The 16216-nt window shown below is 37.3% G+C and overlaps 1 protein-coding gene across 2 annotated transcripts in view; it reads right to left on the minus strand.

Moving 5' to 3' along the window:
• Positions 1-942: 942 nt before the first annotated feature.
• LOC121859155 (palmitoyltransferase ZDHHC3-like) overlaps positions 943-16216 on the minus strand; it is a 30576-nt gene continuing 15302 nt past the window's right edge. For both annotated transcript variants that reach the window (XM_042355894.1, XM_042355895.1), the window contains exon 6: positions 943-8806. In XM_042355894.1, coding sequence (XP_042211828.1) covers positions 8660-8806 — 147 coding nt within the window. In that variant the 3' untranslated portion in view covers positions 943-8659. The remainder of the gene's footprint in view (positions 8807-16216) is intronic.

Below are 16216 nucleotides of genomic sequence, written 5' to 3' on the forward strand. Positions count from 1 at the left end.
AGGATTTGTTCTATAAAGATTGAACTTCAGTATAAATGGCAGATTGATCCTGTAATCCCATTTTATGACCAGTAGCAAGTGGTCATGGATATTGTTCTTCTGAACTGTACCAGATTATCCACAGTAACCTCTTTAATCATGCATTTAGACTTCCTCGGTATGATAGTAATCATTTCATCTCCCAGCTACTCTAGTTATATATATATATATATATATATATATATATATATATATATATATATATATATATATATATATATATATATATATATATATATATATATATATATATATATATATATATATATATATATAAAGGAAATACGTGTTGATGTTAAGAATTATGAATCACAAGACTAAGATAACACAATTGGATCAATCCTCTGTTTTCTTTGTTCACTCACCCTCTGAGTGGTTCATCTTACACCTTTACCTGGGATGTGGGTAAGAACTCAGTCTATTAATTTGCCAGTGGTTAAAAATGGAATCTGGATCAGAATCTTGCATATGACCAGTCTTTAATGCAGTACTAAAAACTCACTAAAATATAATTGGGTAAAATGATATGACTCCCACCTCCAGTTTAAAGCACTTCAGGACTGTTTTATCTACAGCACCAATATAGTTCCTATATGGAGATGAAAATTTGAATACTTAACCCCACCTTAGACTTACACTAATGAGATTACCTTTTGATTTAGACTACACACACACAGCACAATAAGTGGTTCCCTATTAGATTATTTAATTTTACTGGGATAGAATATAATGACTAAGCTCTAACCTTAACTATTTGAAATCCATGAAAATTTAAAAAGTAAAGGTAATTAGATTTACAACTCTTTAAAGACTGGTATGTGTTGAGAATCTCTTTTCAATACACTTTGAGTGGGGAATAAAAATAAAATGTTATTAAACACTGTCAACAGGAGACATACCCTAAGATCTGTGGGGTGTTTTGACTTACAAATCCCATAAAAATCCCCCCTTTACCCTGTTATCAACCATGAAAATCTTGGGACCTTTGAAGAGATTCCAAAAACTGAAATTAACGGAAGCACCAGACACTTATTTTTTGTTGATGTGTGATGCAGACCTAGAATCCTATTACTGACTGTCAACCCATCTTGGAATGTCATTATCTTCTTTCAGTATCCTTGACAGAAGAATTATCATTCTGGATGGAGCACCACTTTAAAAGCATCCCTGAGTTACTTTGTGTTAAAAATGTTATTTTATGCATTGGAAGAAAACCAGTTTGGAAGTTTTATGGAACCATTTTAGAGCATCCAAATTTACCAACACCATTAAACAAAGGAACTGCCAGCTGGCCTTACTCTTTCTGCAGAAAATATTAGGTAACTGCATGGCGGGTTGTAAATAAGCTCCCAAAGAAAATATTACTTGACGTAACTCAGGGCAAAATGGGGGGAGATCTGTCAGTCTTAATGACAATAGGCCTTTCCTTTGGAAAACCTTTTAACACTGTGGAGTCCAACTACAAACAGGGAAAATAAATACAGAACCATTCTGAGGTAGGCTAACTGTAGCTTCTGTAATTGTACAGGTTAAGGTAAATAACCTGGGTACAGTTTAGTTGAACAATACTGTATACCAAAGCAATTGTATATCTGACTAGTTATTAAATGGTGTTTGACAGCAGGTATTAAAAATAAATTCTGTATTCTTATGTAACTAACAGTACCAAGCTTTATATAAATCTTTCAGAATTTTAAGAGAGATAATGTGAGGATTTATTACAATGCTTAAGGCTATCATAGAAAATCCAAATATCCTTGGCTTTAAGCAGAAACTCTGGTAAATATTAGGAGAGTACAGTACAGTACTGTATACTGAAATGAGAATATCACATTCAAACAACATAGTGATTTTACAAAAGCTCACTACTATTAGAAAATTTTATGAGTAAATCTGAGAATTTTATGAAATATGATTTTGTTGCACAAATTTAAGTAAATGAGTAAGAGTTGGCATTACTCTGAGACTGATATACATACCTGGGAGATGGCGTCACACAATAATATTAGTAGCTTGAACTCTATCTACAAGTTTCCCATACTGAAAGAAACATTTAGTGAATAAAATCATTAACATAGACAAATGTATAATGAACATTTATAATTAATTTATCAAGGTAATATTGGTTGACTGACTGATGTTTATGACTGAAACACACATCACTAATAGCACATTCATTAAAAACCTAAGACTAACATTGGATATACAAGACAAAAGACTAAATTTCAAATCCACAACCTTGACAGTGATAACATGGCAAAAAATACAGGCAAGAGATTGACAAAGTTTGCAAATGCCAAAAATGCAGAGGGGGCAAGTATGAGACTGGGAAAAAATTTACAAGATTTAAAATTGCAAATTCCCAACCATCTCAGAAAGGTTAACACAAACAAAAATAATCTGGTACTTTTCCTCCAGGATATAAATCAATCTCAGTAAAGAGTAAGACAGAAAACATATTAAATGCTGAAATTTTTCTTCCTGAAAATACATGTTAAGCTAACATAAGTACAGTACAAATGCAAAGTTGTTTTTTTTTGGAATACTATGCATAAATAATCAAATGTACAAAATAAACATGCCTACTGTTACTTTAAATGAAGGGTATCATAAAAATAGGTTCAATTTGCTCTCCATCTTGGATTTAAAAGCAAAAACCTGCTTAAGTTATCTCATTCATGTTTCATGGCTGGTCTTACAACTGTACTGTACCTTGATCTATCATGGAATATCTTGTCTGTGACGAGATTCTTTAAATCTTACACGACAAGAGATAAATGGTAATTAATTTACATTTAACAAGGTATCCATAAAAATGGATACCTTGCTTTTTGGTGTGGAAAAATAAATGAATCCCAGTTTATAGCCTAACACAGATTGGGTGACTAGTTATAGTATAGTCCTCTGGGGATGAAAATTCAGCTCTCAGAACTCCCAACATTTGTGATTGGTGCTACACTAGAACAAGTGTAAAAGAACTAACTACTCCAGAAAAGTTTCAAAGGCAAGTTATTCCTTCCTGACCCCAAAGGGCCGGTTTAGTTTGAAAGCTATATTAAAAGAATCACTTTATGATCATCAAATAGAGACTACAGGCCAGTTAACCATAATTTTCAACATCACTTTCCAATTGCTCAACCATTCCCTTGAGTGGTTGAGGGATATGTGAATCACTAGATCTGAAATTAGCTATTAACTGGAATTCCTGGATCAAATCTCCCCATTTATAGTCAAATCACATCTCGAGCAATTCCTGTTACTCAGAGAGCTTGAGAAGGGGAAAACCCCCCAAAAAACCTGAAGGGGGAAAAAAAACCCTGCAGGAGCAGTTGGCAGCCCTTTTCAGAATGCTACACTATCAACCAGATTATAAAAAAAAATACTCCCCTTACATGTTCCATATGGTTAATGTATTGTTTAAATATTGAACCATTAAGGTATCCAAAATGAAAGTTCTCGTCAAAATCCAGCCTGTTCTATTCTCAAATGATGTGACGAACATGCAATGTTCGAGAGTTCACAGGATCATACTTAAAAGGAACTGTCAGTCTCAAAGATTTTAACCCCTTAACACTTTCTCACTGATTGTCGCACCTTTGCAATTTATTTGGCTTAGGGAAACTTCCAGGATCCAAAGGGTTAAAACCGAAGTAAATTAACCCTTTCCCACCAATTTTCATTCTTTAAAATTTTATTCTGGCTACTGCCAGACAGTTCCATTCAGCTTAGGGAAACCTCCAGGAGCTAAAGGGTTGAAGCCATTACATACAGAAACTTAGAAACCCAAATCTTAGATACATACAGTAATGTAAAATCAGAACACTATGTCCCAAGTAATGTTACCCCAAAGTCACCATGAACCCTCTTCACCTGACAAAGTGAATAATGAAAAGCATCATAAAGTTTCCATGTCTGGAGCTTACAAAAAGGTTCCTGCATTAGTATGAACTACAGACCCACTGATATTGGGCTATGAAAGTAATGAACCTAAAGTTACAGTCCTCCCTCCTTCCTAGGAACCCAAAGCTCAAAAAACTATCCTTACCCTTGAGAGACAGGAGAAAGGAAATTTTCACAACACTGTAGTAACATATTCCAAATTCACTGTTATAAAATGCTAAGAATTCCAGGGAACAGAGAATAGGTTCGGAGTACCCAAAAAATTCTAGTAATCTCGAGTCTTTGTGTAGGCAGACAGAACTCAGGAGATTGCGATAAGCTCTTGAAAGGAAAAGACAACAGTAAATCCTTTCCTCAGTTTGCCTATATAAACACTTAAAAGTTGTTGATGAATTAGCAACTAGACCTGAAATATCATTAAGTAATATGGAATTTGAATCGGTAACAATCACTTTAAATCAGGAAATGTTTCATAACGGAATTTTTCTAAATTAGATACTTATTCCAGATGATCTAATTTAGCATGTCACATATGTTGTGGTAATGAGACCTGGGTATTCAACCCCAGAAATTGTGTACTATATGAAGGTACAGGAAAGGCATCATTTAGGAGAGAAACTGATGAGGCTGTTACTGATCATTACACTGAATTCTGCATCTTTTAAGCATAGATACAGTTGTCATAATCTTATTAGGACAAAATCTTGCACCCACCTTGGAGAACAAAGACTGACATGCTTTATGCATGTCTCAATCAATGGCCTGGATTTTGGCTTGTTTGACTGTTATGCCAACAATGCAGCTAACTTTGTTGTGATCAAAGATCCCAGAGTTTAAAATAAATGCAATGACTAAACCTGATTGTCACTTATAATTGTACAATTAAGAACCAAATTATTTACGACAGGATGAACAATTTGGTGCGCCTTTCACTGAAGGCAATAGTAATGTAGCAACTGAATTTAATATAATTATAATTTATGAATTGTATCTACAGTGAAGATTAGTGTAACAGTTCAGTAGTATACATGATGCTTTTATTTAATGCTAAGGAGGAGTTATCATCTAGGTATTTTTCATGTGTTCTCAAGTGTAGTGCTTTAAACTCACTGATATCCACACTAATTTCACATTTCCATGAGTGCTAAGGTATACAGTAGTCATTAAAATTCAGTCTTTTTCATGATGATTACACTGAATGTTAAAGTACAGTAGTATGATGTATGATTGGACAACTGATTAAATCAACAATGTAATAACAACAGACTAGCGAATATAATGTAAGACCAGGGGTGAGGCAACAGGTGACCAGTTACAGTGTGGTATTTTTGGAGTTGTAGATATAAAAAGTTTAGTGGTGCACAATTACCAAGTAGAATTTTCTTACATTTATCTTGCATAGAAAAGGATATTACTGCACAAGAATACAGTACTGTACAGTAAAAAGAATGCATTTCTATGAGGTGAAATTAGACAGAAACAATTTACATGCTTATTTTCATAAAAATTTTGTGTTTATAGTTCACCTGCATTATCTTGGCTTGTGATATGTTGAAGTAATACTGTACATGAGTTTTGGAGGAGAAATTCTGCTAACAGCTATGAATCCCTGAACTAAACTTCTTGAAGACAAAGTATGACACAGCAAGGAGAGCCTTAACATACTAGGTTGCCTGCCTCATGGGAGAGGTGGTCTATCAGCTTTGTGAGTTACCAGTGTGATGCACCTATGATGTTATTTTTCTCTAAATTATTCTATATTCTTTTCATCATTTCACTCAGTGGTGAGAGATGCATTTTAGCATAATAAAGATGCTCCATTTATTGAAATGTACTGTACTGTACAGTAATTACATATATAGTACAGTCTATATATCAATGCTAAATTTTCATGAGCATTTTAACATTACTGCAACACTCCGTTTGGGTGTATTTCATATAAAATACCCAATTTATCCCTTAAAGTTCCAGTATATAAAGTTATTGTCCAGATGGGGACTGTACTTTTAATTTTCATCACTTATCAGCTTACTAGCCTTTTGGGTGTAAGGTCTATTGTCCATTCCTTTGTTACAACCTTCATTGTTCAGCAATAGTATATGAGGAAACCAGAGTACTGGACTTGGTGAAAAAAGGTAATGTTTGGGCGGGTCACACTAGATAACACCCTTCTCACATTTGTCCCAAGACAGGAATTGAACCCAGGACACAATGATGAGAGGCAACACCCCTCTAACTGTGGCAAAGGTTTAAGCATACAGTAATGCACCGGAATTCCCACTATTCAAGAACTTTTTATGCAACAGAAGTCCAGTAAAGCAACGTACTACTGCATAGTGATTAACACTCATCATTTTGTTGATATTCTTCATATCCTTAAAAAAAAAAAAAAAAAAATCTATATGACTAATTTGCCTAATTTTTTTTTATTCAAAATACTCAAATGTACTTTTACTGTTTCTACAACTGAAATAAATTTATGGAAGAAGGACCCTCGACTTTCCCATGCTCACAGTCCAGCCTTCAGTGAAGCAAGGACCTCTACCAAGAATGGGCTCTATGAAACTGGTACAGAACTCTATATCAACTTCAATGAATTAGAAACTTAAGGTGCACATAAAATATTGAAACAACCATAATACAAACGAAAATTTACATTCGATAGATGTATAGATATGTAGATCGAGAGTTCATTCATTAAATATGCATCAAGGAATCCTAATAAATAAATAACAAAGACAAAGCAATTTTGGACATCAATTAGTAAACCATCCATTCATTCAAAGTGTAATAAATTATTAAGTGCAAAGGCATTCAACAGACATTTCCTACAATAAAAATCTTATCTTATTATTAAAATCAGCTTCACTAACATGAAAAACCCTTACACAGTACCCATCTAAGTAGTTCCTAGCATTCAGCATGGTGTGTGTGTGTGTTACCTTCTTAATGCCAACACATACAAAAATTTCTCAAATGATATATCAATCTTCTTTTCTGTTTACTGTATACAACATTACCTCAAAAGAAACTTGAAGAATTTTTTTCTCAAAGTTGAATCATTCCACCTTATGGGTGATTGAATCAGAATTCCTGAATATGCATCCACAGCATAAGAATGAAATTATGGCATATAAGGTTGTGATTATTGTTACTATATGACATTTTGAACTTTTAAGAATACAGTAGTTGGGCTCTAGAGATGATAAAAACCTACACAGTATAACTTCCAACATGCTGTCTACTAAAGCACCTGCACGATCATCACATACATGTACAGTACTGTACTGGTTGCATATTTATTATTGTATTTCTAATGCTGTCCTGAGGAACCCGCATAATTGGTTAAAAAAGTGTGATAATTAATGAAATTATATACAACAATGAGCATTTTAATACCCTTGAATATTCACTGAAGTCAGAGTGCTATTAGTAAGAGGCAAACTGGGTAAATAAATAATATTTCTTTTTGAGGTTAAATCAAATCAAATTGTACCCAACATCAAATTGAAGAAAAAATACTAATCTAGAAACATATATGTTAAATGCAACTGTATTTTATTTAAATGATTTGCAAAAATGTTAACAACTTCAGAATCTCCAAAATCTAATGAAGCTTTACTCACAGACTGTATTTACCTGTGACTCAGTGACTACAGTACTTGTTAAGAAAATAAATACTACTGCAAATGATGTAACCACAGAATCTATGGCATATTTCACTTCACATAAAATTTTAAGTTATTAATAAAAAAAAAGAAGAAAAACAGCAATATTTTTGTGATGATAATGTCATCTCTTCAGCCATTTTGATGAGCCATAGCACTTCAGTGAACATTATAAATAAAATACCAAGGACTTACAAGACAAATCCCTCACAATCCTCTCATCACAATTCAGAGGATCCTTTCTCTAAATAGACTCCTATAAAAAGCTAGATTCCTACACATACGACCATACAGTTTTTAGAAGTTAATTGTTCTGCAAGAGAGATTTCATCCACAAAGTGATTGTAATGAGTTTGTTCTTATCCTCAATATGTACAGTACTTTAATTTCTTATACCATAAACCATTTCTAAAAAACTTCATTTGGTATATCACATGGAAGGGATTGATAATCTGTGATACCACAACTACATAGTAAATAAATGGATTGATCAATAGGTACTAATTTGCTTGACATAACCTCTTAGTATAACAGACATAGTATTGATGTATGGTAGTGCCTCTTTAAACACTGTGTGTCATATCAAGCTTTCAGAAATACGGTTTTCCCGCTTAATATCTAATCTTGTACAAAAGCTATCTGTATAGTAGTTAACATTCATTTATATATCTCTCATACATATTCTTCTTAAAGTACTGTATAATAACATACTTTTAAATTCTAATCTCAAATTCAAAATTGTATAAAAACTATTAGACACCTTTTTTAGTCATGATGTAAATCATGAAATTGCCAGACTAACAATTCCTTGTTTTTTGCAAAGTTTAGCCTTGAGATAAATGCAGTGTAGACAATAGGGTTAGGCACTAAACTGACTTATGCATTCAGCTGTACAGTAGTTTTAAAAAGAGCATCACATGTGGCAGTGACAATATGTCACTAGAGAAACATTCATACTGCCATCAATGACCTTTTGATATTTATGTGATGTTTAAATTGAAGAAGTTTTAAGTTATATTATTAATATAAATTTTCAACTTCAAATGATAATTTTAAACAGTTAGATTATACGAAGCTTCAGTATTCACAGGAGCACTGGTACAGGGAAATATCCACAGTATGGGTCGACTGCGACCACACACTTCCCGAAGAAGGGCCATCTTTGGTCGACGTGCACGATATGGACCCTGGCGCTTAACCTATGAACAAGAAAACTTTTTAGTGATAGAAGTGAAGGAAATAGGACAGTAAACCACAAGTAGATAAAAATTGAACATGCTTGAGTTCTTCAAAGAACTACTGCATTACCTTTGCTCCTATCCTTGAGCCTCCAGTCACATGGATTGAACCACCAAACATCTGCGGCAATAACCCAAATACAGGTTGTACCTCTCTAGTCCGGCATTCTGTGGTCCGGAACGATTTTAGTTTGTCCAATAGGTAGATAGGCAACTTTTTTTTTTTTTTTTTTACTTATCTGAATTATTATTATTATTACAGGAGTATTAGATTTTTGCCCCTCAGGCCCCAATGTGGGTCAGTGACCTATGCCCGGGTGGGCTAATCCCCGTAAAAAACAACAACAAAGCCGCGGGAAATTAAGGTTTGTTTACATCCGGCAGTTCGGCTGCTCTCTCTCTCTCTCTCTGCTTGTCTATACAGATTACAACATCTAACCCTTCAATATATATGAGCAGTAAATAAGTGTTGCTTTCATATTCTTACGTAGAGTAATGACGATATGTTTTCACATGTGCGCACTTACATACGCGCACTCACTTTTTTTTTACCATTAATGGTTAGCTACTTATATTGTTCCATTTATTAACATTAAATAACATTACAGGTACTTCAAACAACCATATTATTTTTTTTACATTAATTTTACTACAGCTACAATCAGGGTCTTATTTTCTTCAGTTTTATATGTAGAACCAATCAGTCACTGGTTTTGTAAGCTTTAACATAAACAATGCCGGCAGCCATCTCGTCTTCTCGTGTGTTTTATATTCCACATATTATTAATAAATTGTAATGTTAATTTTGCACACACAAACATTAATTCAATAAAAACAAAATTCAGAAACATTAATTAAAATATATATGAACAGTAAATAAGTGTTGCTTTCATATTCTTATGTAAAGTAATGACGATATATTTTCACGTGTGCGCACTTACATACGCGATCTCTCTTTTTTTCCTTACCATTATCGTTAGCTACTTCTATTGTTCCATTTATTAACATTAAAAAACATTACTTAAAGCAACCATATTAATTTTACTACAGCTACAACCAAAGTCTTATTTTCTTCAGTTTTATATGTAGAACCAGTCAGTCACTGGTTTTGTAATCAACGAAAACAATGCTGTGTCATTTCCTCGTGTGTTTTAATATTCTACGTATTATTAATGAATTGTATTGCTCATTTTGCACACATGAACATTAATTCAATAAAAAAGTCATTCAGTAATAAACAATAATGAATCTTTTGTACATAAGAGAAATGACGCTGTTTACACGATTATGCACGTCGTCTGCACGTTGGCGGCCGTTCAAACCCGTCGAAATTCAAGTTTCCGCCATCAAAATTTTTTTTTTTGTGTGTGTGTGTTCCAATAAAATACGTTGGTTGAATTAAAAACTCGCAAAATTTGAGAAGCTACTATACGACATTTAACCCTTCAATATGTCTTAAAAGAGACCATGATGCAGAGAAAGTGGTGCTAGTGCTTTCAAGCATAAGCACAAGTCACTATCTATCCAGGAAAAGGGTGAATTTCCATGGTCCGGCACCGGTCAGATCCCGAGGTTGCTGGACCAGAGAGGTACAACCTGTACATTCAAATATACTGTAGGCGTGCAATGGTGTATTCTATGTGTGTCTATATTTTATATTTTTTATGTACTGTACTGTCAAGTTTTTATAAACATAAAGGCCTGTTATATTGATGTGTATTTGTGCCACATGGAATGAACCACCAAACATCACTGCAATCAAGTCTGTAGTGCAGCATAATAAATATATGTACTGTACAGTATATACAGTACTATACTATAAATTATATACAGGTGCTCCCCAACTTACGACGGGGTTAGGGACCCAAATCCAGGTCGTAAGTCCGAATGGTCGTAAGTCCGACAGATAAAAAAAAAAAAAAAAAAAATCTACAATGAAATACAGTACAGTAAAAGTAATAAATAATGAGGAATGGATACAGTGTGACTGAGCACTTAACCTTTAATGTAGTCAGCTGAATGCACATGGGGCCCCCATAATTTTCTAATTATACATGGAGACTACATTAACTGGAAACGTTTCGGTATAGAAAATGCGCATTTGAAAAAAAAAAAAAAAAAAAAAATGGTCACGATTGCGGCGGTCGTATGTCCCGATGGTCGTAAGGTCAGAGCAGGTCGTAAGTACCGATGGACGTAAGTTGAGGCAGTCGTAAGTCGGGGACTACCTGTATAGCATGGCTTTTTTTTTTTTACTTTTTTTCATTTACAAACACTGAGAATAAGAACAATGCAATAAATACCATAATGGCATGACTTCACCAAAAAAAGAGCATATGTCAGTCTGTAACTCAGAATGGCAGTAAAATATTCTACAGTAAATTATTTTTACATAACTCGCAATATTCCAAGTTATGATGACTCAATCTTGGAATGGCGTAACACATGGTACCCAACGGGATAAATGGGAGGTTCTGCCCAGTCGCCCACACGAGAGGATACACAGTCACACCTACAGTACAGTTACTCTTCTTATTTTTTAGTTTTTTTTTTTTACTTTTTGTGCAAAGTGCTATTTAACCAGTATACATATGGCTTCTGCATCATTACCAAGGCCTAGTAGGTGGGGAATAAAGTTGAAATCCCTGAGTCTTTAAGAAAAGATATAACCAAGTTAATCTTCAGTTGGTGCTGTAAGTGGTTACAACACACACAGCACTGCACTGTATATACTGTAGTGCAACAAGACCCCCATCACCTCTGACACTTACCACATGGCACCACAAGCTTGAATTATTCTCATCCTTTGCCTGCAGTGCTGTTAAGCATTAATTTTTATGCAATTTTTCTGATCATGATAGATTTTTGGACCCCCAAAGTTGGGTATTGGGGTGGGAGGCAAGGGGTTATTATGCAAACTGAAAGAGACGAAGAGGAGAAAGAAAATTTGATACCTGAGAATGGTTAGAGCCCCATATATTTTGAGTTATCAAGGGTCTACTATACAGGTATTCCTCGCTTTACAAATGGGTTAGGTTCCTTGAAAACCATTCGTTAAGTAAATTTTTGTATCTCGAATAATATAACATATTGGAAAAATTAGGTTCAGTTCCCCAATGACAAGAAAACCCCAATAACATACCTAAAAATGAAACATTGGTAGGATCACAAACAACAAAAAAACCTATGTAACTACTGAACTGTAAATTAGTACCTATCTACTGTAATTCAGTACCTAACTACTGTACTGTAATTTAGAGCCTAACACATTAAAAAATTTTGAAAATATAAATTTGGTACATTACGTTAGACCATACCGTATTCGTATAAGCAAGAATAGCTTTCATATAATAAGAAAGAGGTGTAAGAATAAACAATTTACAAAAGCAAACTTTCATAGCTTTAATGTTCATATAGCGAGGGATATCTGTATGGGTAAACGATGAAATGGATTCACAAACTGACAAAATTAAACTATTCTATTTAGTAGGCTATAGCTTGGGGGTACAGTGCTTTTATCCTCTTCGCCACTGATTGGCTTGTTAGCCGCTTGGGCGATCGGTCACGTCTCTTTTCATTTATATTCTTCACCAAAAGATCGGCTCACTAGCCGCCCAGGCGATCGGTCACGTCTCTGTCACGCACTGTTGGCAAATACTGGGCATGCACCGGCTCCTGAATGTACCTGAACCCGCTCCAGTGTTGGTCAAGTCTTCTCTTGAAAGAGCTCACACTCGGTGCCGTCACAACACTCTCTGGTAGATTGTTCCAAGAGTTCACAACCCTCACTCCGAAAAAGTTTGCCCTCACGGTTTTCTGGACTTGCGGCTTCTTCAATCTTGAGCTGTGACCCCTTGTGGGGCGAGCGTCCGCCAGCTCCAAGTAAGGACACTCAACTGAGTAGTGCCCCCTGAGATGCTTATAAACCTCAACTAGGTCCCCCCTTGCCCGTCTGTAGTATAAGCTAGGCAAGTTCAGGCGCTCCAATCTCTCAGGGTAGCTGAGGTGCCGAAGTGCAGGCACCAGTTTGGTGGCCCTCCTTTGAACATTTTCAACCAACTGACAGTCCCTAGCATATCTCGGGGACCAGATGGGGTGACAGTACTCCAGATGGGGAAGCACTTCACTCCTGAAGATCGTCACGAGGGACGGACCGTCTAGATATCTGAACGACCTTCTTATAAGACCCAATAATTTATTTGCCTGATTTACCTTCTTCTCACAATGGCCCGAGAACTTCAGCTCATTGTCAACATACACACCTAGGTCCTTCTCACACACAGTCTCAACTAGTGCATTTTCTTCATCCCGTTGGGACATATGATACGCCTCCTTACCGTTGGTACGCCCCAGGTGCATCCTCTTACACTTCGTGACATTGAATTTCAGCAGCCATTCCTTCGACCATTCCTGGAGCCCACAGAGGTCCTTCTGCAGCTCTTCACAGTCCGCTTGGTTCTTAATTTCCCGAAATAACTTGCCATCATCGGCAAACATTTGTATGGAGGAGTGTACAACGTCAGGCATATCATTTATGAAACAAACAAACAACAGCGGGCCCAATACACTACCCTGCGGTACCCCACTTGTTACAGGTACAGATGACGATTTCGTGCCATTAATCACCACACATTGCTTGCGGTCATGTAGAAAATCTTCTATCCACGCTAGGACATTTCCCCGAATTCCGTACCCTTCCAGTTTGATTTTCAGCCTTTCGTGGGGTACACTGTCGAAAGCCTTGGCAAAATCTAGGTAAATATTGTCGATATTACCACCCTGTTCTAGAATATGGGTCCAAATATCCAATACCTTGAGCAATTGTGTTAAGCAAGAGCGCCCCGGCATAAAACCGTGTTGGCAATCTTTTACAAGGTTGTTTCGTAGTAGATGTTCCATCGCAGCATCTCTGATAATACTCTCAAGTACTTTACATATTATGCTGGTCAGGCTCACCGGTCTATAGTTATTCGTGGAGTGACTATCGCCCTTCTTGAAGATAGGACTCACATAAGCCACTTTCCATTCACAGGGGACCATTTGTTCATCCAGGCATTTACAAAACAGAATCTTCAGGGGCTCTGCAAGCTCGTTGCACAGCTCTCTTAGCACTCTAGGATGCACCATGTCAGGTCCGGGACTCTTATGGACCTTTAGCCTGGACAGTTTATTTCTAATACCCTCTTCTGTGAACACAATGTGGGTCAGTGCTGTGTCGAACCGTCTGTCCTCAAACGCAGGAAGGTTAGTTGCATCCTCTCTTGTGAACACTGAGGAAAAGAAGCTGTTCAATGCCTCAGCTTTATCCTGGTCAGAATCTGCATAACTACCATCTTCAAGCCTCAGGTCTGATACTCCTACTCGCGTTTTCAATTTCGACTTTGCATAGCGGTAAAACGCCTTTGGGTTTGACTTGACCTCGCGTGCAACCAGCCTCTGGAACTCCTTTTCAGCCCTCCTACACTCTATCTTTGCTTGGTTTCTGGCTCTTGCATACATCCTCCTGTCTTGCTCATCGTTTGACCCAACCCACGTCTTGAATTTCTGGGTTTTCTTCTTAATTTTGTCGACCGCCGCATGGGTCATGTATAGGAATCCCCTCGTATTCTTAGAAGCACTGGGTTTGGTCTTGGGTATATATTTATCGATCAAATGGGTCATTTTACTAGTTATGATATTCAGCGTAGTGTCTGCGTTCTTGTACCTTAATAAGTCAGGCCAGTTGATACCCCTCATCTCTTCCCTCATCCCATTGTAATTTCCCTTGTAATATTTGCACCTTGGCCTGGCCTTATCTTGAACTAGGTAACAGTTAAATCTGAATGACAACACTGTATGGTGACTGGTGCCAACTGGGGCAAGGTGTTCCAGTTTGGCCACCATACCCTCCTCGTTTGTTATGATGAGGTCAAGTGGCTTGGGTGTTTGCTCCCCTCTGTAATGTGTCGGGTCTCTCACATGTTGGAACAGAAAATTATCTCTCAGAGTTTCTACAAAAAGAGTAGCAGGGTTATTCAAGTCATTCGGGGTGGACTCGTTTCTCCAGTCGATGTCGCCATAGTTAAAGTCCCCCATGATAAGGAGGTGGCTAGGGTTGAGCATCGCCGCATTGTTTATTAAGGTTCTTAAGTTCCTTTGATTTAGTGGGCCACAGTTTGGGGATCTGTAGATACACCCGACGATAAGTAAGTCCCCTCCCTTTAATTTAATTTTACACCACTTGGACTCTTCAAAAACATCCTCTCCCTGTACCCTCGCCTGGCTGGCTCTAAGGTCTTGCCTAGCGTAGATAACCACACCCCTCCTGCAGGATTCTTGAGTTAGGTTCGTAAATGAGTCATATCCAGCAATACTGAACTCACATTCCTCTGGGTCGATTCTCCTGTTCTTGTACAACAGTTCTACAACTCCTACAATATCTGGTTGGTGTACTCTTAGTAGTGTTTCAAACTCCTCTCTCTTATCAAGGAACGTGTCAGTATTAGTGTACATGACATTCAAGCCAGAATTTGTTCTCGGTAACGTCTCTGCTTTTAGTAATAAACCCGCTCCCCCCACATTCTCAGAAGCTGCAGCATTTGCTAAGTACACTGTATTTTGCAGGGTGTGGTTAGAAATGTCATTGTTTACACGGCGCTCGTTCCCTCCTGTCCGGTAGGCTGAGCTGGTGCCGCCTCCCGGGTGGGGGGTTGAGTGGGTGGAGGGTGCACTGCTGCCCCCTGGCCCTGTGTCGGCACACTTGTTTCCACTACCCTCCCCCTGAGTATAACCCATGTACACCTGTCCCCGTTCCTCCTCGACTCCTCCCTCTTCTGCTTCAAGTCCTGCAGGAGCTTCTTGTGCTGTTCCCTCTGCATAACCGTGCGGTCTGGGTGAATGAATACATCCCGAAATGCCTCGCTCCTTGCTAAGTTTTTTGCCTGCCGAATAACTTGCCATTTCTCCTCCTCACTCACTAGTGTGATCCTGAGGGGGCGAGGCTTAGCCCCCTGCTTTTGTCCCAGCCTCCTCACATCCTGAGGGGTTGCTGGAATCTCCAGAACCTCTGTGCAAATATTTTGAAACAGCACCTTATCGTGTGTTTCCTTACTCACAGTTCCCTCCGCCTGGCTCTCGGTGACTCCAAAAACTATTACATTGTTCCTGCGCTGGAGACGTTCCTGGTGTTCCTCCTCTCCCCTAACAGTAGGTCCGTTAATTTTCATTTCTTCGACACACTTCTTCAAAGTTCCAATCTGCTGTAGAACCTGTACTGATTCTGCATTACTCTCCGCCCCCCTCCGTGGCCCTCCTAATACGTCAGCACAACTCCTCTTAGCAACCACCTCCATTCTATCAGCTACTTCCTCAGTCTTAGCAAGGATCTCTTTC

The sequence above is a fragment of the Homarus americanus genome, unplaced genomic scaffold, assembly GCF_018991925.1.
Source record: "Homarus americanus isolate GMGI-L3 unplaced genomic scaffold, GMGI_Hamer_2.0 scaffold50924, whole genome shotgun sequence".
In the NCBI taxonomy this organism is placed as follows: Eukaryota; Metazoa; Arthropoda; class Malacostraca; order Decapoda; family Nephropidae; genus Homarus; species Homarus americanus.